General features: G+C 39.4%; 1 protein-coding gene across 5 annotated transcripts in view; it reads left to right on the top strand.

The window, feature by feature from the left end:
• The window catches only part of EPHA6 (EPH receptor A6), a 999,349-nt gene that overhangs the window by 754,006 nt on the left and 220,094 nt on the right, over positions 1-25,249 (top strand). For all 5 annotated transcript variants that reach the window (XM_054248973.2, XM_035283338.3, XM_002761301.7 and 2 more), the window contains one exon: positions 8,148-8,333. In XM_054248973.2, coding sequence (XP_054104948.2) covers positions 8,148-8,333 — 186 coding nt within the window. The remainder of the gene's footprint in view (positions 1-8,147; positions 8,334-25,249) is intronic.

The following is a 25,249-nucleotide window of genomic DNA, read 5'->3' as shown; positions in this document are numbered from 1 at the left end:
AGCTTCTTAGTTTTTGACTTTAATAATTTAATTATAATGTTAAAGTCAGAGACAAAGAAGTTTTAAGGCAGCAAGAACTTTGGAATATTTTTGAGTTTACTTTCCGTGGCATCTGTTGAAGTTCCTAAATCTGTATGTTGATATCCCTCCCAAGATTTGGAATTTTTTCACAGTATTTCTTTAAATAATGTTTTCTATTCCTTTGTCTCCTTCTCCCTTGGAAATTCTCATAAAGTTTATATTTGTACATTTGATAGTGTCCCATATGCCCGTACGCTCTTTTTTAATCATTTTAAAAAATTCCTCTAATTTGCTAATTTCAAATAATCTGTCTTCAAATTCACAATCTCTAATTTTTTTTGCATGATTACATCAGCTATTCAAATTCTCTATTCAGTTTTTCAGTTCTGCCATTGTGTTCTTCAGCACTAGGATATCTGTTTGGTTCTTTTCAGTGGTTTCTATTTTTTGTCAAACTTCTCATTTCATTCATGTATTACTCTCTTTATCTCTTTCAGTTGTTCATCTGTATTTATTGAATGTCATTGGGTTTCTTTAAGATGAGCACTTTGAATTCCTTTTCCAGTCATTAGTACATCTCGATTTTGGTGGGGTTGATCAGTAAAGGCTTTGATTGTATCATGTCTGCTTCATTCTTTGTTATTCACGTAGGCTTGCATTTCTGTCTGTGTTTGAAGGAGCTAACTCCTCTTTCACTCTCTATACAGTAGACTTGGCGAACTAAAATTTTCTCCTAATAGGTCTTGAAGCTGATGAGCTTCATCATGGGCTCATGATTGAGTGACATCAGATCCAGGTCTTGTGCCTGATACTGGGTCTACAGTGGAAACTGCAGTTGGCAGGGCTGTTACCAGGGACTGTAGTTGGTGTGGGCCCCATTTGGTTTCTGGGCAGAATAGACTGTCTCCAGGACCTTGATCTTTGGGTCTGGCTCTACGGTGACAAAGGTCTGCTTCCGGTTCATAGATTGCAGGGTTTTTTCCACGTGCAGTGATGGATATGACTTCCACTGGGTCTCTGGGAGGACTCCTGTTGGATAACTAAATGAGTACCTCTCCTGGCCATACTGTACAAGTTGGTGGCTGAGATGGACTTAAGCTGAGACACAAAAGATTGTTTTTTGATATACAACCAAGGCTGAGATCTTTAGCCCTATCTCTGGGGTCATGAATAGGTGTGTATATACAGTGGTTTCCTTGGTGAGCAAGCCTGCTTTGAAGCTGCAGTTTTAAAAGGTGGGGAACAATTTATAGGGCCTTTTAAAGATCCACAATGGGACAGAGGTAAGGGATGCAGCCTTAATGGGCAAGGTGAGACACGGCTTCTTGTGACTGCCCAAGCAGGCCAAACTTCTCTCAGTCTGAAGACAAAAGGGGTCTGGACCTAAATCCAGTACCATTTGAGGATCCACTGCAAAACAGAGGTTGGCAAAGCCTGTCAGGGAAACAGACAGGCATGTCTCCTGGCGGGATTCCAGCTGGACAGAACTGCTTCAAGACCGCAGCTGGGAGGCACTGAAACCAATCCTCAGGGCTATTTTTAAGTCTGCTGTGGAACTGATGCTGGCAAGCCTGACCTAGTGGCAGTGCAGGATGAGAATCCCAAAAGATCCCCGTATGGTCAGAATCGCTCATAGATACATCTGAGAGGGGCTAGAGCTGAGATTTACGGCCCAGTTAGGGTCTTGTATGGGATGAGGGCCAGCAAGCCTGTCCAAGAGCATCTCTAGCAGTTTCTTGCAAGGTGGAATAATTTCAGGGCTGTCGCAGAAGGGCTGGTACCTAGAAAGGGTCCCTTCAGGATCTGTTATGGAATGGAGATTGTCCCATTAGCACTGATGGGCTAGTCACCCTGTGCCATTGGGATTGTTCCAAGGCTGCTGTTAAGAGGGGCTAGAATCAAGATTCAGGGCCCCTTCAGGACCTGCCATGGGATGGAGGCTGACAGTCTTTAGTGGCACAGAGGGATGAGTCTCCCAGCCGTTCTTATCATGGATGGGATTATTCCCAGGCTATGGCAGAGAGGGGCTAGAGCTGAGATAGGGCCCCTTCATGATCTGCTGTGAGACAGGGGACGCAAGCCTGTCCAGGTGATATAGATAGACGAGTCTCCCTCTAAGTCCTCGTGTGAGGAGTACTGGGCTAGGATTACAGCTGAACAGGGCTGGAGCTGAGTTACAGGATAGCTTTTGGGTTCACTGACAAAACTGATGGCAACAAGCAGATGGGTCTGTCTGAGAGACACTAAAGTGTGTGATTCCTCCCGGCCCTTTGGTGGGTGCTTTTGGAAGCAGGCTCAAGGACAAACAGGGCTGCAACTAACTCCTTTGGAAAATAGGGTTGTTTATGGGTCTGAAGCTGGGTGTGCAATTCCTGGGTTTGCCACCCAGGCACAGGGCTGTAGTCTCAAAACAACAGCCCTGGGTGTTGGGCTCCACTAGGGTTTCACAACCTCATACCCCAATCCAAGGGCTCCCACAAAGAGATTTTTGTTCATGGACGGGTGCAGAATTATTTTTGTTGTGGGAATGCAAGTGGGTGACCACTATTCTGCCATCTTGTGTCACCCCCTGGATATCTGTTTTAACTGCTCCCTATTTACCCAGTTTGTGAGGGAAGGATTTTATACCGAGGGAAATACCTATGGAAAGAGACAAACACACAGACCCTATATTAGGCAGGTGAGATTTATGTGTATTTATTAATCACATACATTTAAAGCCTAGAGGAGGGAGACACCAGACACTATGCAAGGCCATGTAAAGGTTGCATTTGGGAAAAATCATGAATAACCACGGGTATGGGATGCAGGTTTTATAGTATCAAGAGGGTAGAGTACTTGTTAATACTCAGGAGGATGTGATTGACTTGTTTGAATAACTCCACAGGCCGACATGGAACTGAAACTTACTTCTCAGTGATGAGGAGGAGCTTGACCTGATCTACTTGATATGCAGGTTCTTCGGCTAGGAAACCTTATTTGCGGGAGCAGAGTAGGGAAGAATACAGGAGGGCTATTTAAATCCCTTTCGGATGCCCTCAGCTATCACAGAAGCCAATAATATTGGGCCTTAATTTTAGGACTTGAACCATAGTGTATTAATGAATCTTAGCTATACGAAGGGAAGACAAGATATGAGAATAAAGCTCTACTTGTTTCTTACAAGTAGCACTCATTTTAGACAAGAGTCAGGATTTCTGGTGTTTTGGAGAGGCACGATGACCTTGCCTTTGTCTGTACTTAGACAAAATTATTAAGTGGCCCTACTGTGTCTCATTTTATCATGGTCTCAGAGTAGCCTGAAGTTGGTGTTATTTCCAGCAGGGGAATAAAATAGCATGTCTCTGAGAGCTGGGCCAGTTTCCAGATCTCAGAGGCTGCTCTTTTTATACTCAAAAGAGCCTGATGGTGGTGGGAGGCTAAATTAGATGGGTTGGTCAAGGAAAGTTTTCTGAAAGACGGGTATCAAAGCTCAGCCTTTACCACTAAGAAGGAGCCATCCACACAGAGAAGAACTGAGGAGAGTACAGACAGGAGAGAAAGGAGGAAAGTGTGTGGGAGGGCATTCCCATCTGAGGGAAACAGCAAGTATGAGCAGAGAAACATTTCACACAAGAGGTGTGATAAAACTATCAGGAGCATGGCTCTTTGCTTCAGTGCTCTCTAGGGGTTGAATATGAAGAAAGTACCAGAATCTCAGAACATGGGAAGTAAACTTTTGGAAAGCCTCAAAGGAATCCTGATGCAGTGGTCCTCCAAGACAGATTTCCCCTCACTGCCTCTACCCTTCCCTCACAGATTTAGTTCAATTATATAGACTTTATACGAAAAGTTCAATAGTAATTGATATTTTAATATGACCCTGTATAACATACAACAAAATTGCTTGTCCAAGAATGTTTCACCAGCATCCAGGGAGATAGATGGGGTTGTTAGCTTGTGAATGTGCGGTCAGTGGCAGAAGATCAATTATCCTAGATACAATTTTCTTTGCTCTCTGGAAACTAGGCTGTAGTGATTTTTCCAGACCATCTAACATATAACATATTTGAGAGGGGCCTCCATTTCTGTTTAATAGTGAAACATTCCTAGGATATGGTTTTATCATTCCAACCATCTGTTCATATCCACTTCATGCATTTGAACACTATTACAATAGTTGGTTTTAAGCCACCATTGCTACCAGTTGGGGATTTAACATCCCAACACAGGAAAATGTTAACAATGGTAAACAACTCAGACAGCAGAGAATAAAGGTTTCAGACTTGAACTCTGAAGTCAGGCAGCCCAGGTTCAAATGACATTACACTTTCTAGCTGTGTCTTTGCGGGTACGTTAGCATGGACTCTGAAGTCAGGCAGCCCAGGTTCAAATGACATTACACTTTCTAGCTGTGTCTTTGCAGGTACGTTAGCATGAACTCTGAAGCCAGACATACCAGGTTCAAATGACAACATTACACTTTCTAGCTGTGTCTTTGCGGGTACATTAGCATGGACTCTGAAGTCAGGCAGCCCAGGTTCAAATGACATTACACTTTCTAGCTGTGTCTTTGCAGGTACGTTAGCATGGACTCTGAAGTCAGGCAGCCCAGGTTCAAATGACATTACACTTTCTAGCTGTGTCTTTGCAGGTACGTTAGCATGGACTCTGAAGCCAGACAGCCCAGGTTCAAATGACATTAGTCTTTGCAGGTACGTTAGCATGGACTCTGAAGCTGGATGGCCCAGTTTCAAATGACATTACACTTTCTAGCTGTGTCTTTGCGGGTACGTTACTTAGCTTACCAATAAACTGCGATAATACTAGTACCTACCTCAGCAGTTTATTGGGAAGAATAAAATATATAGTAATTTCTTAGACCCAGCACAGGATAACATTATGTAAGACCTAGCTTTGTAATAATAATTACAACTATGTATTGGAAGATTTAAAAAAACATAATTAATACCCTATTTCTATAGTTGAAGAGTTAATTATGTACTAATCAGTATATATAAATGTTCACAGATCCTATTGAGGAATCATTTTTATCACTTACAGTTCTATATGGGATCTCTACTTTTGCTACAAGGTCAATGACATAATAAATCAGTTTAGCAAAATCTGACACTATGCATTTAATTTAAAAGATTTTTCCTGTCTGCCTGATATGTCTGATTCATTCAAGCCCACTGTAGATAACAGTTTTAATATATTATGTGACGGAGTTTTTTGGACTTTGCTAAAGAATGCACTAAGAGTCTCAGTTCTTTAATTGAGGCGACCGTATTTAGTACCACTGAAATAAGTGTGATAACAGCTTGATCATGCAAAGCTTGGCATGAAGACAACACCTGCCTGGTGTTAATGAGATACATGAATTTCAGGCAACAGAAAACCAAAGAAAATTAACACTTTGTCTATCATGATAAAATACCAACAGAGTTCTCGTCCTTTCATGATATTCAAAAGTTTATTTGAATTTCTCTGAAATGTGAACAGAAAAATCACATGGATTATGGGCTCATGGCAGGTGAGGGGTTTTAAAATATTGCTGAATCTTTATACATACTTTCAGATTTATTACACAAAAGAAAAGAAAAAATAGGGAAAAATAAATACTTATTTTTGCTCTGAATATTCATTAGAACAAACCAGGATGAACGATCGGAGGATGAATTTTAACTGTCTTAACAGGCCTGATTGTATGGACATTAGTGTAAACATACATACCCACCTCTTCTCTCAAGGTTCAGAGTCTCAGTAGAAATGTGTTGAAAATTTATATCAGTTGGCATTTTTATGTATAAGAGAAAATCTTTTACTTCTTTCACGAACCTACTTTCATTATTTAAAAGAAAAAAATCTTAATAATACAACAGCTGGTAAAGGAATAACTTAGTGCAGATACCGCCTTCTGATTATCTCCCCTCAGAGTCTTGATTCTAAGCTAGGACATTATCAGAGTTTGCACTGGTCACCAAACAGCTTCGACGTGGTATACCTAAATCATTGCATTATTACAGCAGAACTGAAAAACTGCAACTTCTTTTTTTTCTTGGGAAGTAAGGAAATTCATCCTCCAACAGCTTCAGAGTATTGTTAAGTGAAAAAAAAAAAAAGATTATTCTTGTGTTTGTTGCCAGATTCATACAAGATTTACAAAACCCTAATATCATACCCACTGAATTTTCAGTGGTTTTGGTTTGCTTGTTTCTTTGTTTGTTTCTTTAACATAAATAGAATAAATTCCCTTGTTAGACTGCTTTCTGTTTCTAATGGACACGTGTACACATAATTGTTCGAACGCAAACTTATGCCTTGTTTCCTTCCTATTTATTTATTTATTTATTTATTCTTTTTTTTTTTTTTTTTGAGACAGAGTCTCTCTCTGTCACCAGGCGCCAGGCTGGAGTGCAGTGGCACAACCTCAGCTCACTGCAACCTCCGCCTCCTGGGTTCGAGCAATTCTCCTGCCTCAGCCTCCCAAGTTGCTGGGACTACAGGTGTGCACCACCACGCCCAGCTAATTTTTGTATTTTTTAGTAGAGACGGGGTTTCACCATGTTGGCCAGGATGGTTTCAATCTCCTGACCTTGTGATATGCCCACCTCGGCCTCCGAATAGTTATTTATTTTACCTAAAAAATCTTAGTACCTACACTAAAAGGTAGTTAATACTCATGCATAGTCAGCATTTCGTTGGCTGTGATAAGCTGTCCAAAGAAAGTAAGGATAATTGAAATCCATTGTATGGCAAAATTTCATTCAATATTCTTTGCTTAATCTTATATTATGTCTTACAGTTGGCCATAACTGCTAATAGACCAACCGAAGATATTTTAATTTCTTTCATCCTTCCAAAGATTTTGGAAACTTAAAACACTGTATGAATAGTACTTTACAGTTTACAAGCACTTTGACATAAATTGTCACTTTTCATCTTCCCAATATCCTTCTGGGAAAAGAGGTTATAGAATTATGGAAGGTTTTATTATTCTCACTTTATATATTAATAAATTGAGAATCAGTCGTCATGGTCTTAAGGAAATACAGGTAATGAGCTCTAGAAAAGTTGAGTCTAGAATTTCAAAGTTTGCTGAACGTGTTGCATTGCACTGAGAAAGTGCATTCCCTTTTATCCACAACAATCCCTCCGGACTCCTTGTTGCCCTGTGTCCACGTCATTCTCTCTACTGTTTCTGGAACTTTGAATGATTTTCTTCATTTCTTTTACTCCCTATGCACCCTGTCTTGAATGTCCTGCTTCTCTCAAATACCTAAATCCTGCTCATCTCTCGAGGTCCAGCATAAGTTCCATCCTCTCCAGGAAGTCTTCAGCCCTCACTGTTCTTACTTAACAAATACAGCATTTACAGGAATTTATTCTTAAGTTCTTAAGTGTTTCATTTATGTTCATCTAAATTCTCCTGCCAGATTATAAGCACCTGAGAACAGAGACCAAGTCTTATCTTCTTTGAAACACAACATTCTAGCACTGGATATAGATCTAATAAACGCTTGCTAAATATTTGGTGATTTTTTAGTCTACCCAGCGGAGACAATGCTGAACCATATCTCGTCTTCCTTATCTGTTTTTCCATCCACGTGGGTTGTGATTTAGGCGGTATGATAATTTACTATACTAGAGTACAGTGTGGGTGTCTTCAATATGTTCATACATCAGTTGACCCTAACATTGATTCCTGTCAGTGATGTCCAGTCGTATGACGTAGGAGATCAAATTAACTGCAGGTGCCTGATGGATTCTCTGAATAGAGTAAACATTTGGCCCATATATCAGCATTGAGAACAGGAACAGGAGACGTTATGCTGTGATTGCATTTCTATAGAATTACATTAGCATTATACATTCTGCTAGTCATAATTTCTCAGCAGATCAGGGATATCTATCAATAGTATTTCCTGTGTTCTATCATATGAAAGTACATTCCATTATTCATTAGAAGTGTTGCTGATCAACCATATTATCCTTATAAACTTAGTTTTTAAGAAATGTTTATGTGAAAATAACATATTTAACAGTCATTATGTGAAAAATGGATGTCACTGTGTGACAGTTTGACTCTTCTGAAACACAAGTATTTAGTTTAATCAAATAGCTGCTTTTGTTCATATTTTAAGGTGAATTTGGAGAAGTCTGTAGTGGGCGTTTGAAGACACCAGGGAAAAGAGAGATCCCAGTTGCCATTAAAACCTTGAAAGGCGGCCACATGGATCGGCAAAGAAGGGATTTTCTAAGAGAAGCTAGTATCATGGGCCAGTTTGACCATCCAAATATCATTCGCCTAGAAGGTGTTGTCACAAAAAGTAAGTTACTGAGTCTCTTCATTAATTCTTTTATATACATGTCTCATTTTTTTAAGAAAAGAAAAATTTTAATATTAACACCACAGTCATTAAGAGAATAACTTAGTTCCGATATCATCTTCTGATTATCTCCGCCTCAGAGTCTTGATCCGAGCCTGTGACGTTATCAGAGTTTGCATTGGTCGCCAAACGGCTTTGACATGGTGTTGCCCGTAAATCACTGCTAACATAACTTGAAGTAATGAATCAAGAGTAAAGGGTTATGTATTTTTTTTGAACTGTCTACACATTTTTATTATACTTTAAGTTCTGGGGTACATGTGCAGAACGTTCAGATTTGTTACATAGGTATACACGTGCCATAGTGGTTTCCTGCATCCATCACCCCGTCATCTACATTAGGTATTTCTCCTAATGCTATCCCTCCCCTAAACCCACGCCCTGCTATCCCTCCCCTATCCCTCCAACCCCCCAACAGGCCCCAGTGTATGATGCTCCACTCCACGTGTCCATGTGTTCTCATTGTTCATCTCCCATTTGTGAGTGAGAACATGTTGTGTTTGGTTTTCCCTTCTTGTGTCAGTTCGCTGAGAATGATGGTTTCCAGCTTCATCCATGTTCCTGCAAAGCACATGAACTCATCCATTTTTATGGCTGCATAGTATTCTGTAGTATATATGTGCCACATTTCTTTATCTCGTCTATCCCCAATGGGCATTTGGGTTGGTTCCAAGTCTTTGCTATTGTGAATAATGCCACAATAAACATACATATGCATAGGTCTTTAAAACAGAATGATTTATAATCCTCTGGTTATATACCCACTAATGGGATTGCTGGATCAAATAGTATTTCTAGTTCTAGATCCTTGAAGAATTGCCACACTGTCTTCCACAATGGTGAGGACGATCTGGCTGTGACATGTCACCTCATTGATTGCCAGGGTTGATTTGGTTGCAAAGTCAGTGTTAACAGAACAAACACTTTGAGTGTTTTGGGTCATTAAGATAAAATATTTCTGTTTAGAAATAAAGGTCATATACAAATATAAAATACTTTAACTGCAGTAAAACTTACAAACAAAAAGTTCTGCATTGAACCTATATAAATGGCATAAAAAGTAAATTATTTTACTTTATATTAAATGAAAAGTTTTTTCCTTCTTTTATTCTATATATATATATATATATATATATATATATATATATATATATATTGCATTTTAGGTTCTAGGGTACATGTGCAGAACATGCAGGATTGTTGCATAGATCCATACATGGCAATTTGGTTTGCTGCCTCCATCCCCTCATCACCTATACCTGGCATTTCTCCCCCATTATCCCTCCCCAACCTCCGTACCCTCCACTGTTCCTCCCCTGTTCTCCCCCAACAGACCCCAATGTGTGATGCTTCCCTCCCTGTGTCCATGAGTTCTTGTTGTTCAATACCTGCCTATGAGTGAAAACATGCAGAGTTTGATTTTCTGTTCTTGTGTCAGTTTGCTGAGAATGATGGTTTCCAGATTCATCCATGTCCCTATAAAGGACATGGACTCATCGTTTTTGATGGCTGCATAATATTCCATGGTGTATATGTGCCACATTTTCCTTGTGCAGTCCATCATCGATGGGCATTTGGGTTGGTTCCAGATCTTTGCTATTGTAAACAATGCTGCAATGAACATGTGTGTGCATGTGTCTTTATAATAGAACGATTTATAATCCTTTTGGTATATACCCAGTAATGGGATTGCTGGGCCAAATGGAATTTCTATTTCCAGGTCCTTGAGGAATCGCCACACTGTCTTCCACAATGGTTGAACTAATTTACACTCCCACCAGCAGTGTAAAAGTGTTCCTATTTCTCCACATCCTCTCCAGCATCTGTTGTCTTCAGATATTTTAATGATCAACATTCTAACTGGCCTGAGATGGTATCTCAATGTGGTTTTAATTTGCATTTCTCTAATAACCAGTGAAGATGAGCATTTTTTCATATGTTTGTTGGCCTCATATATGTCTTCTTTTTAAAAGTATCTGTTCATGTCCTTTGCCCACTTTTGGGTGGGTTTGTTTGTTTGTTTTCTTTTATGTCTTGGTAGATTCTGGATATCAGCCCTTTGTTAGATGGGTAGATTGCAAAACTTTTTTCCCATTCTGTTCATTGCCTATTCACTCTAATGATTGTTTCCTTTGCTGTACAGAAGCTGTGGAGTTTAATTAGAAACCATTTGTCTATTTTGGCTTTTGTTGCCAATGCTTTTGATGTTTTAGTCATGAAGTCCTTGCCTATGCCCATGCCCTGAATGGTATTGCCTAGGTTTTCTTCTAGGTTTTTAATAGTGTTAGGCCTTATGTTTAAGTCTTTAATCCATCTGTAGTTAATTTTAGTGTAAGCTGTCAGGAAGGGGTCCAGTTTCTGCTTTCTGCACATGGCTAGCCAGTTTTCCCAACACCATTTATTAAACAGGGAATTCTTTCCCCATTGCTTGTTTTTGTCAGGTTTGTCAAAGATCAGATGGTTGTAGATGTGTGGCATTGCCTCCAAGGACTCTGTTCTGTTCCATTGGTCTATATCTCTGTTTTGGTACCAGTACAGTTCCTCAAGTAAAAATTCTTCTTTCACAGAAATAACAGAAAAAAGTTTATTCCTTTGAAAGGAAATGTCTTTTAAAATCCAAAATTAGCCATAAACTCTAAGAAATTGATTGCTATATATTCACTTTCATTTGAATAATGACAGGGCATAAAATATGATAATATTTCACATTACTTTATTCACTAAGAATCATACATATAAAATCCAATACAGATTTGGCCTTTTAAAAATAACTTCAATCCTTGAGAGAGGCATTTTTCTTTCATAAAACTAACATTTATTTTAAAAATTATTTTAAAAATTGAAACTTTATGCCATATTTGGAAGTGGGAAAGTATGAAAACTTACTAAAGAGATGTAATTGACTCTGTGTCTGAAACTGCTAAGTCCTTCTCACAAGGCATTGTCCAGCATGCTACCCAAAATGAGTAGATTACTGACAGCTATGAAAGTTTGAAAGCTAGAAAAGAATGCTTCTGATGACAGGTGTTGTGGTGGGCTATTATTTTAGTAGCCTTAATGGGGCCTTTCAGTATTCATGTCATTGTATAGTTATTTCTCACATTGATTCTGGGCTTTTCTATGTGACAAACCTTGGTCAACGGGACATTAGCAAGTGTGATGCAAGTGAATGCATCTTACATGTTTGTAAATTGGAGCTAGTCCTCTTGCAACACTCTTTCCTGGAACCCAGTCCCTATGCCTCCTGGAGGCAATCCGTAAGATGAGGCCACATGCACTTTCAAAAGAAGGCATTTATGAGGCCTACAAACATATGAAAAAATGCTCATCATCACTGGTCATTAGAGAAATGCAAATCAAAACCACATTGAGATACCATCTCACACTAGTTAGAATGGTGATCATTAAAAAATCTGGAGACCACAGATGCTGGACAGGATGTGGAGAAATGGGAACACTTTTACACTGCTGGTGGGAGTATAAATTCGTTCAACCATTGTGGAAGACAGTGTGGCGATTCCTCAAGGACCTAGAAATAGAAATTCCATTTGACCCTCAATGCCATTACTGGGTATATACCCAAAGGACTATAAATCGATCTATTTTAAAGACACATGCACATGTTTGTTTATTGTGTGACTGTTTACAAAGCAAAGACCTGGAACCAACCCAAATGCTCATTGATGATAGATTGGACAAGGAAAATGTGGCATGTATATACCATGGCATAATATGTAGCCATACAAATCAATGAGTTCCTGTCCTTTGTAGGGACATGGATGAACCTGGAAACCATCATTCTCAGCAAATTGACATAACTTCAGAAAATCAAACACCACATGTTCTCACTCATGGGCGGGTGTTGAACAATGAGAACACATGGACACAGGGAGGGGATCATCACACACTGGGGTGTGCTGGGGGAGACTAGGGGAGGGACAGCTGGGGGTAGGGAGGTTGGGGAGGGATAACAAGGGAAGAAATGCCAGATACAGGTGATGGGGGGATGGAGGCAGCAAACCACATTGCCATATATGTACCTATGCAACAATCCTCCATGTTTTGCCCATGTATCCCAGAACCTAAAGTGCAATATAATATATATATATATATATATACACACAAAAGAAGATAACTGAGGTGATCCAGCCAATATACACATCTGAACTCCAAGCAGAATGTCGGTACTGAATGCCAGCCTTGTGAGGGGACCATCTCCGTTGTTATAGCTCCATCACCACTACTATTAGATAGCTGTAGCTGCGGTCCACATCTTTTGCAGGAAAGGAACCATGCACCTCCATCCCATCAACCCATAAACTTTAAAAGATGATTAAATCGTTGTTGTTTTAAGCCGCTAAGTTTCAGATGGTTTGTTGCAGAGAAATAGATAGCCAGACAGATGGTCTCCAATTAGAATTCTGCTCCTGCCACTTAAGAATTAAGCAGCTACAGGTAAATGATTTAACATCTCTATCCTTTACTTCCACATCTGTAAAATGGGACAGAAATGACCCCTACTCCACAGGAATGCTGTAAGAATTAAATTTGTAAATGTGTAACACATTTAGCACCCTTTGTGCAGCACAGTAAGCCACATTAAATAGTGTTCATTATTGGGAATATATGTCCTAGCACTTTATGCATATATGTTACCACTTCATTCTCATAGCCACCCTAATTAATATCATCATCTACATTCTAAGGATGAGGAACAGAGGCCCAGGCAGGTTAACTAGCCCATATAAGAACCTTTAACCTATAACTAACCCACATAAGAACTATAACTAACCCACATAAGAACCTTTAGCTATAGTACGTGGCATGACTGACATTCACAATGAAGTCTGTCTCACTTTAAAACCCATGCTTTTTTCTTCACTTTTACTATATCCCTTTGAATGAGTTTTATACTTTATCTTATTTGAATTGAACAACATTAAATAAATAGCAATATGAATTAAATAACATAATACTGTCTTTCAAAATGGGAAAAATATTCAGGTAGACTGATATTAATTGCCACTGAAATATAAAATTTGGAAACAGCCATCTGTGCGATAATACCTGGTAAAGATTATGACCTAAAAGAGAGAAACAGAGAGAGAGAGAAGAAATGGATGTCAATTATTTCTTTTGTATTTTCTGACTTCCTTGTTATTAATTTAACATGAACATTTCAAGCTGTTCCTTCTGTTTTAGATATTTCTGGCAGGCAAAATATAAAAATATGATGTTAAATTTGGGTTATCAACCTTTGCACAGCATTTTAAATCACAATTTAGGTATGGTGTTGAAGTCCTTTGATGTGTGTTTATGCATGAAATAATATCTGGAAATGAGTGTCCAACCATAAATTAAAAGGTTTAAAAGGTATTATATCTTTATTTTCTCACTTTAATAAATCAAATTATGTCTTTTTCTTATATTCCTATGTGCTTTATTCACATATTCTCATATGTGAATCACACGTCTATCCTTTCTCAATCATACACACACACACACAGAGAGACACATGTACAAAAAGGAAAAAAAAAGATGTATATCCCTGTGAAATAGTGGGAATCATTTATGCTACATCAACTGAATAGGTTTAATAAGATATTCTGTGGTACCTGCTTGCCCGTTTGAAATCGTTTATTCACATAAGCATCCAAACAACGAACATGATGATTACTTTACAACTCTAAGAATCTCATCTAGAAATGAGACCAGTTACCTCTACTTAGCCACATTTATATGATCTACAGGTCAAGGTTTCTGTCCCATTTCTTAAAAGAAAAAATAAGTAAAAATCTTATATCTGTTATAGGAAAACTGATGGAGAAAGCATAGATTCAGCAAACTGTGAAGTGGCAATTGCCATTATAGCATTAACTTGTAAGAGTGAGTCCCACATAGGGTGGTGTGGAGCTACCAAGGTGAGCGGTAGAAATGGAGAAGGAATAATCCTCGTAAAGATAAGTGGGCATGTTTACACTGTTATCGTCTTGACTCAAGTGCTGTGGGACTGTTAGGAGAAAGGCAATAAATAAATGAGTGCCTCATTCCCATAAATGCTGGTAATTGTTCCAAGATTACCCTTAAGTAGCTAAGAGATAGCTAGCAATTAGTGCTCCCAAAGGACTACCCATTGCATAAAAGATAATACTGATAAAGATAAAGATGCAGGGTAGGATTATAAGGGCATGTTTGTAGAGTATCTAGGGATTCTGAGAAATAAATTCGTAGACTCAGTTGAAAATAATTCAAAACCTAGATCAAAATCTTCATTGGATTCTTTTATGAATTCTTAATATGCATACTTTATATCTCATATAGGATTTATCTCTGAGAGACACGTTATAAAGTTCTTGGAAACACTTTGGCTCTCTTTCATATTTGGGTGTTAAGCTTGAAAGTTAAATAATTAAAAGCTGTATTGTACAAAAAACTGTGTCTGATAAGAGTTGAACCTATTTATTTGATATGTATCACAATTTCATTAACCTGTTAAGATACAAATGATATAAAAAGAGAGTAATTGACCTATAACCATATACTTAGCACATACTTTTTGTCCAAAAACCCAATAGAAGCCGTAAGTGAGAGGACAGACTCATAGCCATTGGTAGCACAGGTAGTCGCAATGTGTAACACACAACGTATACACCAGTGTCATTAACGACATAACCAACAGAGCAAGAGCTGTGGTTCTGTAAAAAGACAAGAACTGTGGCTTAATGAGGAAGAAGTACTGTGCGGTAACCACACTTCAGAAGACTGGGCCCTGCGGTTCGAATTTATGATGATGGAAGAACCAAAAGGAGAAAAACGAAGTGCCTACCTCCCAGCTTGGAGGGCAACGACTAAATTCAGATATGCCAACTGCAACTAAAATAAATCCTAAATCCAGTAAAGAGCAATAGAAGCCAATCAGGGTAGCAAACAAATTTCCAAACATCATTTTATTTCATCAAAAAACATTCCCTAAATATTCCATCAGACAGTATTGAAGTTATAACAGAAAGTGCTGGGCTTGCTGAAAACCCTCTTGACATACTCAAGAATATTGTAGGTTCCTTCTGGAGAGACATGGTGGGTCCACATGGGACCTGAATCAGAGAGTAGATTCAAGCCAGCCAAATATATTTTAGTACTTGCACAAAAACTGCTTTTCTGGTCCCAGAATTTTATTGTGCTTATTAAATAACAGGCATTCCCCCCCCAATTCTGCTACCATATTACTGCATTAGCTAGGAGACCTGCTACTCTCCGTGATTGGATTTGGGTCAGTCACATAACCGCTTTGGGCCTTAATTTTCACTACTACACAAAAAATTAAAAAGTGCAAATTAGACTAGAAAACAATTAATCTTCCTTTAATATTTTGTGATTCCATTTTGTTTTTAAAAGACGAGTCTTGAGATGTTGGTGAGGAAAATTTGTGCCAGTGATAACTTATCACTCCACCTCCAACTCTGTGATGCCTTCAGGTGCATATTGATGATCCAATCAGAAAACAGAGAACTTCAGGAACAAACAAGGGAAGAATAAAACTGCCTTCAACAAAGGGTTCAATGTATAATACGCAAAGTAGAAAACTTACAGAAAATATTTTTCCGTAACTAAAATCAAGGTGGGGATATGTATGATATACATTGCATGGGACAAAATATTCTGTATGTCTGAGTTTACTAATATACATTAGACTTTTTACCCCTGAGGTTCAGCTCCTCTGCTAGGTAAGGTAGGTTAAAAGTTTACCGGTTTTTATTCTTCCTCCAACCCCAAGAAACATTTACTGAGCATGAGCAGGTATGAGGCCCAATTGCGGATTAAAACCTAGAGAGAGAGAAAAGAAGGCTCTGTGCTCTTGAGAAGGTTATTTGTTGGTGCCGGCCAGTCCACTGGGATCGGCAAATAAATATGTCACTCTTTCCCAGTGTGGTGTGGCATGTGCTGTTTTGGCTATAATTATTCAGTAATGTATTAATTTATTCATTCAGCAAATATTTAGTGTCCATTTTTCTAGTCAATTTTTTTTTTTTGGAGATGGAGTCTCGCTCTGTCACCCATGTTGGAGTGCAGTGGCACAATCTCGGCTCCCTGCAACCTCCACCTCCCAGGTTCAACTGATTTTCCTGCCTCAGCATACCCAACTAGCTTGGATCACAGGCGAGCGCCACCACGCCTAGTTAGTTTTTGTATTTTTAGTAGAGTTGAGGTTTCACCCTGTTGGCCAGGCTGGTCCTGAACTCCTGACCTCAAGTAATCTGCCTACCTCGGCCTCCCAAAGTGCCGGGATTACAGGTGTGAGCCACAGTGCCTGGCCTCTAGTCCCTGTTAATACAGTAATGAAAAAGACAGAACTATCTTCTAGAGTAGGCAAAAATAAATCTAAATATTTGAATATAACTTAGGTAAAGAGCAAAAACCTGAATGCAGGGAGGGAGCAAACCATGCCTAGGTGTGATAGGGAGTATTCTAGACAGAGGAAAGCACTAGTTCTATACCCTTTTTTTAAGAAAGAATTTGGCATGTTAGAGGAGCACCAAAAAAGACTGGAGCAAAGTAATAATAGTGTGGATCACAAAGTGAAAGGAGAAACTAGAGGCAGACAAAATAGAAAGAGGCTGCTGTAGTGACCCAAGTACAAAATAATGAGAAAATAGAGTAGAGAAGTCAAGAGAGAAAGGAATAGATTCTGGAACTATTTCCTGGGTTAAACAAGATACATCGGTGACTGCTTGATTGTATAAGGGGAACGAGGACAATGGGACAGTTCCAAATGACTTCCAAGTGAATGGTTTCCATAAGTAAAAAGAAGGAGAGGAAATTCTGGAGAAATAACAGATCTAGAGAGAAAACAACGAATTCTTATTTGGACATGCTACGTTTTAGGTGTCTGGGACATTTAGTCAAAGACTTCCAGGATGCCCCTGGAGCCTGAGTGGGAGTCTGGGCTGCAAGTTAAAAGTACGGAGAACGCAATAGATGAGTGATGGTTGGTAGTTGAAGTCACCGGGAGAATGAGATTACCCAGGAGGTTGAGAACTAGCACTGAGAGGCAGACTGAAGAAGTGTATGAAAAAGACAGAAGAGCAACTTGTAAAGCAGAGGACAGGTTTCTAGGAATGAGAGAGGGGTCAATAGAATAAAATGAGCCTAGAAGCCAGCTTAGATGAGGATTGAGAAGCATCCGTCAGATAGGGCAGTCAGGGGGCACAGCTCATGAAGCGTACTGTGGGAATGGACGCCAGATGGCAGGGATGTAGAGTGAGATATGTGCACACTGCAATCAGATTCAAAGCTGCTAAAATGCAGATTAGATAGTCAATTCCTTACTTTAATTCCAAATGTTTAGCATTTATAAGTTAATCATTCATCTAAGTAATATTTATGAACTGCTTAGCTACTACATACTGGGCATTTTCTTTCTTTCTTTCTTTCTTTCTTTTTCTTTCTTTCTCTTTCTCTCTGTCTTTCTCTTTCTTTCTTTCTTTCTTTCTTTCTTTCTTTCTTTCTTTCTTTTCTTTTCTTTTCTTTTCTTTTTTCTCTTTTGTTGAGACAGAGTCTCCCTCTGTTGCCCAGGCTGGAGTGCAGTGGCAAGATCTGGGCTCACTGCAACCTCTGCCTCCCTGTTCAAGTGATTCTCCTGCCACAGCCTCCCAGGTAGCTGGAACTACAGGCACACACCACCACGGCCAGCTAACTTTTGTATTTTTAGTAGAGATGTGGTTTCATCATGTTGGCCAGACTGGTCTCAAACTCCTGACCTCAAGTGATCCACCTGCATTGACCACCTGAAGTGCTGGGATTATAGGCATAAGCTACCCCACACCCGGTGTTCTGGGCAGTCTTCAGGGCATTAGGTGTTCAGTAGTGCAAAGTGCCTGTCCTCCTGTGTCAGGTCCCTGAGGCTCCTCTCGTTTCATTGTTCACCATTCTTCTTGAACCCAAAATTGCATTTGGGTTGAATGACAGCGGTCTCCAAACTTGCTCCGTATTTCTCCCAGAGTTCTCTTCTTTTTCTAAATCTCCAAGGAGCTGGAAACAACGTCCCAACATGACCCTAAATGGGTACAAAAGTAAATGAGTCTGATGTGAAAAGGATATGTTATCTACATCCTTATAGGACTAGAGTTAGCAGTATTCCTTTATTTCAATGATGTGAGAAGCAAGATTATTTGCCAAGGTGGACAGCAGGACTGAGGACTGAGGACTGATTCCTGACAGCAGGACTGGGCGGCGAGATGTTTGTGAATGTTTGAAGTCGTTCCTGTGAAGAATGTGAAAGAAAGCTGACCAGGAAGTATCAGAAAAATCAAGGATGTCACTGAGGATCCAGTGACATGACCTGGATCATGACAGAACCCGCTGTCCCAAAAGGCACTGGGATTAGAGAAAGAGTTATGGGAAGAGGTGAAATCCAAGTGAAAAGGGAAAAATGGGAGGCTGAAGAAAGACAAGAAAGGGTGATTTTTTTGTACTTTCTCTCTTCTTCTACCAACCGTAACACTTTTTGCTGTTGTTCAAGGAAATGAATTATTCTTGTGCAGTTTCTAGAGGTTTGATGGAATCCCGGGATACCTACTGTCAGGTGTTTGCCATTTGGAATTGTATCGTGCACACAATGAAACAGCCAATGAACTCAGAGTGACTGTAACAAGCAGTGACAAGACGGCATCGCCTGGTGGCCCTGTGTATTCACTCTGTTGAAGCAGGACAAGGGGTAACTGGAATCACTGCCTTATTTTCCCTCTTCCAGAGCGTACTTCCCTTTTTATAAGAAAGGAGCAAACTCCTGCCGTGTGCAGAATCATTTAGTGTTGTCCCTCCAGTGTTTAAATATCTGGGTTTTCTCAAGGTCGTTCATTCCAATCACCTCCCTAAAATTACCTCTTACCCACTCCCTCCTTCTGTGGTTCTCTACTGCCCCTAAAGCATCATGCTAACTGTTGGGTGGACTGCAATGTATAGTAAAAGCTGTAAAAACCCAGTAACAAGTTCCTCAGTGTGAAGGTATCATTGTAAACTGTAAGAGCCCAAAAGAAAAGAGAATATAAATGTACGTTTACGCATACATAATGTTTCCTTGTAATACCTCTAAATAAAATTGAATAAAGCCATCAAAAGGATGAAATCTTACTCACTTTCAAAAAATAAAAAATTTCTCCCAAATCATTCATGATATGATTTGTTCTGGGTAAAGAGTGTGATAAATTCAAATTTGGGAAGGTCTGTAGATAAATCCATATTATAGGCATGAATTTGCATCCAGGAATTCAGGAGAATGAGAACCAACCTGCCAGGCTGCAGGATAAGGCAATCAATCATTACTGAGAAATCTTCAAGTTTCTAATGGTCTTCGGTAGGGCTGGATAAAAACCAGTAAAAGTTTTCATCACTGAAAATTTAATGGACCCCCTTTTAATGCAATTTCTAGTAAAAAAAAAGAAATCCATGAAATTAACAAACGGAACTCTGGTAAGGTCCTCATTTAATCCAGTGATGAAATGTTATTGCTAGTTTTATTGTGGTCACTGCTCCTGTTGTCAGAATGTGTTACTGTGTCATTTTTCAAATTTTCATTTTGGTATAATTTCAGTCTTACAGAATAAGTGGTAAAAAGATTGTAGTTCTCATATAACTTCACTAAATTTCTCCCTAATTTTAGTATTTTGTGTAACCGTAGACTATTATCAAAACCAATAAATAAATATTACTATTTATTAAGTTCATGCAAAACTCATAGCATTTTTTGCCATTAAAACTGTGATGACTTTTGTATCAAACTAATGCTAAACCACCGATTTCCATTCAGATTTTGTCAGGTTTTTCACTAATGTCCTTTTTTCTGCTCCAGGATCGACTCCAGGATGCCACACTGTATTTTGTTATCACATCTCGATAGCATTTTCAAGTCTGTGACACTTCTTCCATTTCTCCTCGTCTTTCGTGACCTTGCAGCCTTTCACATGTACTAGTCAGTTATTTTGTAGACTGTCCCTCAGTTTGGGTGTGCCTAGTTTTCTCATGATTAGATTATGGTTACACGTATTTGGCAGGAACAACCCAGAAATGACACACCATCTCAGTGCATCGTATCAGCAGCGCCGTCATGGCCACATGCCTTATTCTTGGGGATCTTAGCATGCAGCACTTGGTTAAGGGGGTATCTTCTGGATTACTCCACTATACAGTAAATTTTCCCTTTTTAAAAAAAAAATATATTTCGGGGGAGATAATTTAGGCTTTGCAAATATCCTATTTCTGTCTAACTTTTGCGCCTAAATTTATCACCCATTCATAATTTTCTTTTATATGCTGATGCTTATTTTCCTGTTTCTCTCTTGCCTTTCGTATTTGTCAACTAGAACTCTTCTCTACAGAAGAGCTGTGTTTCAGACTGTTATCTAAATGCAGTTATGCAAAACATAGCCCTTGGCTTTGGCTTCATTCTCTTAGCACACGAGATTCATCCATATTCGTCGTTGCGCAGGATTCCTTTGTACATTAGCACACCCCAGTTTTTTTTGTATGTTTCCAGTTTGGGTGAATATTGATAAAATGGGTATGTACATTCAAGTATAGGTTTTTATGTAAACATATACAGTCATGCAGCTCGTAAGTATTTTATGTCAATGACAGATTGCATATACAGTGGTGACGTTATCACCCAGTGGCGTCCTAGCCATCTTAATATAGGGCAAAGCATTACTCGTGTCTGTGACGATGCTGGTGTAACAAACTTGCTGCACTGGGAATCATGCAAAAGTCTAGCACATATCATTATACATTGTATGTAATACTTGAAAATGATAGTGAAGGACTATGCTACAGTTTATGCGTTTACTGACTATACATTTTATCACTAATTTCAGAGTGTACTCGAGTAGGAGCCCCCCAAGGACTTCCCTGCTGCAGACAGTCAGGAGGAGGTGGGGTGACAGGCAGGCCCTGAGATCTCCGTCAGCACAATGATCTTGTTCCAAGAACCCACTGTGTGCTTACAGGAGTAGGAGCTCCCCAAGGACTTCCCTCCTGCAGACAGTCAGGAGGAGGTGGGGTGACAGGCAGGCCCTGAGATCTCCATCAGCACCATGATCTTGTTCCAGGAACCCACTGTGTGCTTACAGGAGTAGGAGCTCCCCAAGGACTTACCTGCTGCAGACAGTCAGGAGGAGGTGGGGTGGGAGACCTGAATATGCCTAGTACAGGCCCCAAGGGCCTGAGGCCAAGGTCAGAGGCTGGATGGTGCATTCCTCCAGGTCAGGATTCAAGGCAGAAGGGCAGTGGGAGGACAGGGCTAAGGAGAAGAACCTGGCTGTCAGGAGGACACCCACAAGATCCCTGGAAACAAATGCAGCAAGCATTTTCCACTGCCAAAGGCAAACAGCCACAGAGTCAAAGGTCCTTCATAAGTAGGCAGGATTTCAACAGTAGGCAGCTGGAAGGAAAAGCACACCAGGGATGGAACAGAATCTGGAAAGGTGGAGGAGAAGAAAAGTTGCTCATCAGTCAGGCACGTCCCATTTCACCATAGCTATGATCTTAAAGAATAAGAACAACGTGTCAGAATCTGTTAAAAGATCTGCTTTGCTGAAGAAGCAAGACTAACAAAACTTAAAAAGGGGCCTATATCAGATGTGAAGAAACCCTTAATAATTCTGGATTGAAGCCCAGACACAGAAGTGTAGCCCTCTCAGTGCCCTGCTGCTCTTGGCCAAAGCAAAAAGTTTGTTTATGATGTTGAAATAAAAGGCTTGTGGGCATGCTGGCAGGCACCTGTACTCCCAGCTACTTAGGAGGCTGAGGCAGGAGAATCCCTGGAACTCAGGCAGCAGAGGTTGCAGTGTGCCAAGATCACACCACTGCACTCTGACCTGGGTAACAGAGCCAGACTCAGTCTAAAAAAAAAAAAAATTAGGCTGGACCTATCTACGCTGAATTTCCTGCCAGCTCTGGGAGCTTAAAAATTCAACCATCGTTATTCATTGTATATGTGAAAGTGAGAGTGAATGGTGAGTCTGTGGGTGCTTACGTAAAAGCAGCTGAAGAACTTTGAAAACTCTAGATAAGCTGATCGTGGAGGAAAATTATTTGCCAGAGCAAATCGTTAGTATGAACAAAACCTCCCTATTCTGGAAACAGATACCAGAAAGGACTTTCCTCCATAGGAGGCCAAGTCAATTCCAAGTTTCAAGGCTTTGAAGGACAGGATAACAGTCTTGCTTGGGGGAAATGTTACACTAAAGATTGGAGCCCTTGAAACCTGTCACAGTGAGAACGCCTAAGCTCTGAGCACATCAGGAAGCACAGACATCCAGTTTGCTACAGCAGCCATAAGAATATGTGGATGACCCAGTTCCTCTTGCAAGATTCCCTCCTGAATTGCTGTGCCAGCATAATGGAGAAATACTGTATGAAAATAACATGACTTTCAAGATTTTGCTTATGTGGATAATGCCCCACACATCCTTTTTTTATTTGTGATCTTCTTCCCCATATCAAAGTGGGATCTCTTCCTCCAAACACCAAATCTTTGCTCCAGCTAATGAATCAAGGAGTTAACAGCTTTTAAGGCCCAAAGCCTTAGAAGGATCTTCATTCAGGCTATTGCAACAGCCAAGGAAAACACCAGGAAGACTCTGATGTAATTCCGGAAGATCTGAAACTCAGATGACTGCATTGAGAGCCTTGCTTGGGGTTTGGATGGTGTCACCCAGCAGTATGTGAATGGTAGCAGGAAGAAGACACTCATAACGGAGAAATCCTGTGTGATATTAAGATGGTGAGACCAGGATCTGCTGAGGACATACCTTATTTATTTTGGTGCCTATCATATCCTATATATTGCTAAACACACATTAAACAGTATGTACTTATAGATGAAGGAAAATGTCAATAGAAGACAGAAAGGAAGGAAAGGAGACGAAAAGAGTAGAAAGAAAGGAAAGGAAAGAGGGACCTAATCTTTCAAGGACATCAAGCCCAGTTCTAAATTTTAACACTTTCTAATGTCAGTCACATTGGTCTAAAATTAGAAGATTTTCTCACAATTGTGCTTCACTATACTTTTGCAATTTCTCCTATCTCCGTGCATTAATCACATTTTAGGGGTGTTTCTTCCCCGAATTTTACATTTTTATTATCTAGGTACATGCCTTTCTACATAGACCAGAATCAACTCGAAAGTAAGACCACAGCTAATTCATCTTTATATCCCCCCACATTACCTAGTCTACGTCTTATATTTTATGGCATTCAATCCTAGCTTTGAAATGAATACAAAAATATAGCACAGTATTCTGATTTCTGGGCCTCAGAAGTGAAAGCAGGCACACCTTACAGTCCACTCGTGACTGAGGTAAAGCCACAGAATGATATAAATTCGCTGACATTTTCATTAGGTTACATCAATCACTGTGGGTATATTTATTCATTTTTCACTTATCACAAATGTCAACCAAAGACATCAGGGATTTTTTTTCTTCTTTCATTTACATGCAATTGCTGTTTCAGGATTCTTAGCCCTGAAAATAATGTATTGACCTTTCCCCTAAACATTAACAAGCATGATTCTTTCGAAATAGGTTCAGTTTTTATTCTAGCATAGCCATATATTATATGTAACATGCTATTGTATTTAGTATGTCCCTCCATAAATACAACGAGCTATAGCACCTCTGTGACTTTGTCCCTATTGTATATACCTAATGGCTGAACCATTCCATTACGCTGAAATGATAGTACACAAAAATGGCTTCCATTAGCCAGGGTTTCTGTGATTTAATGATTTATTTAATATAGACTATATTTCATTGCAAGAAAGTCCAGGACGTTCCCTGGGGAATACAGGTCTGGAAAGGAAATACAAGGCTGCTGGAGGGACTGGAGCAAAGAAAAAGCCTGCTTAAAGAGAAGAGGAATCAAGAGAGTATACCGAGACTTCGTTTGTTCCAGAAATGGAGAAACTAGTTATTTCCCTAAAAGAGGATATATAATTAATATAATTACATCTTACTATGCTAGCTAAATAAACTTGCTAAAATAAAAACAAAAGCTTCCCTCATATTGACTGTAATGTTCCAGATTATTCTCTTAAATGAAACAATGTTCCTAGTCATCGGAGTTGACTGTTAACAGACTCAGAAAAGATTTCACACAGACTACCTCCAAGTAGAAAATTTGGAAGACTGTGTTTATCAAATGATGAAAGTTTTGATTATACAACATGTAAACTTACTATTTTATAAGATGAAACACAGTAATACTACTGGTTCTTTGGTATAGTCTCCATATCATTGCTAGAAAAAAATTCTAATTGCTAAGGAGGTCCATCCTTTAGTGTAATTACAGGCATCCACTTCTTTTCCTAATTAAGAAATTGAGAACTAGCCAAGAAAGGAGAAGGAAAACACAGGTTGGCAGGGAAGCTGGCCTGAAGGGAGCAAACCTCTTGCTAAATCGTTTGAATCCCATCAGTGACATAAAGAATCTAGTTCCAAATGTAATGGAATGAGGAGTGTATTTTGTATGTGTTAAAGATATCTCTCTTAAAATAGGTAACATCTTTTTTAAAAACGACATGTAACTCAGAGACATTATGGGAAAAGCTATGCTCCAGTTTAGAATATTGGTAAGTCAATCACGGAAAGACAAACAAACCCACTTCAGATGGTAACCTCTGTGGGTAGCATTAGAGAAAGGAATTGCAGTAAATACTAGTTTTGCAATTTCCAGATTTAGTCCATCAAGTACCTCTTCACTGATACAGAAATAATAAAATATCTAGTTATAAATGGTGTATATTCTGAATTTGTAAAGTGATAATTTACTAGGTTTTTTAAATGTTTTATAACAATGTTTCT

The sequence above is a fragment of the Callithrix jacchus genome, chromosome 21 (genome assembly GCF_049354715.1).
Source record: "Callithrix jacchus isolate 240 chromosome 21, calJac240_pri, whole genome shotgun sequence".
NCBI lineage: Eukaryota > Metazoa > Chordata > Mammalia > Primates > Cebidae > Callithrix > Callithrix jacchus.
Note: the sequence above shows the minus strand (reverse complement) of the source record. Positions and strands in the feature narration are given on the sequence as shown.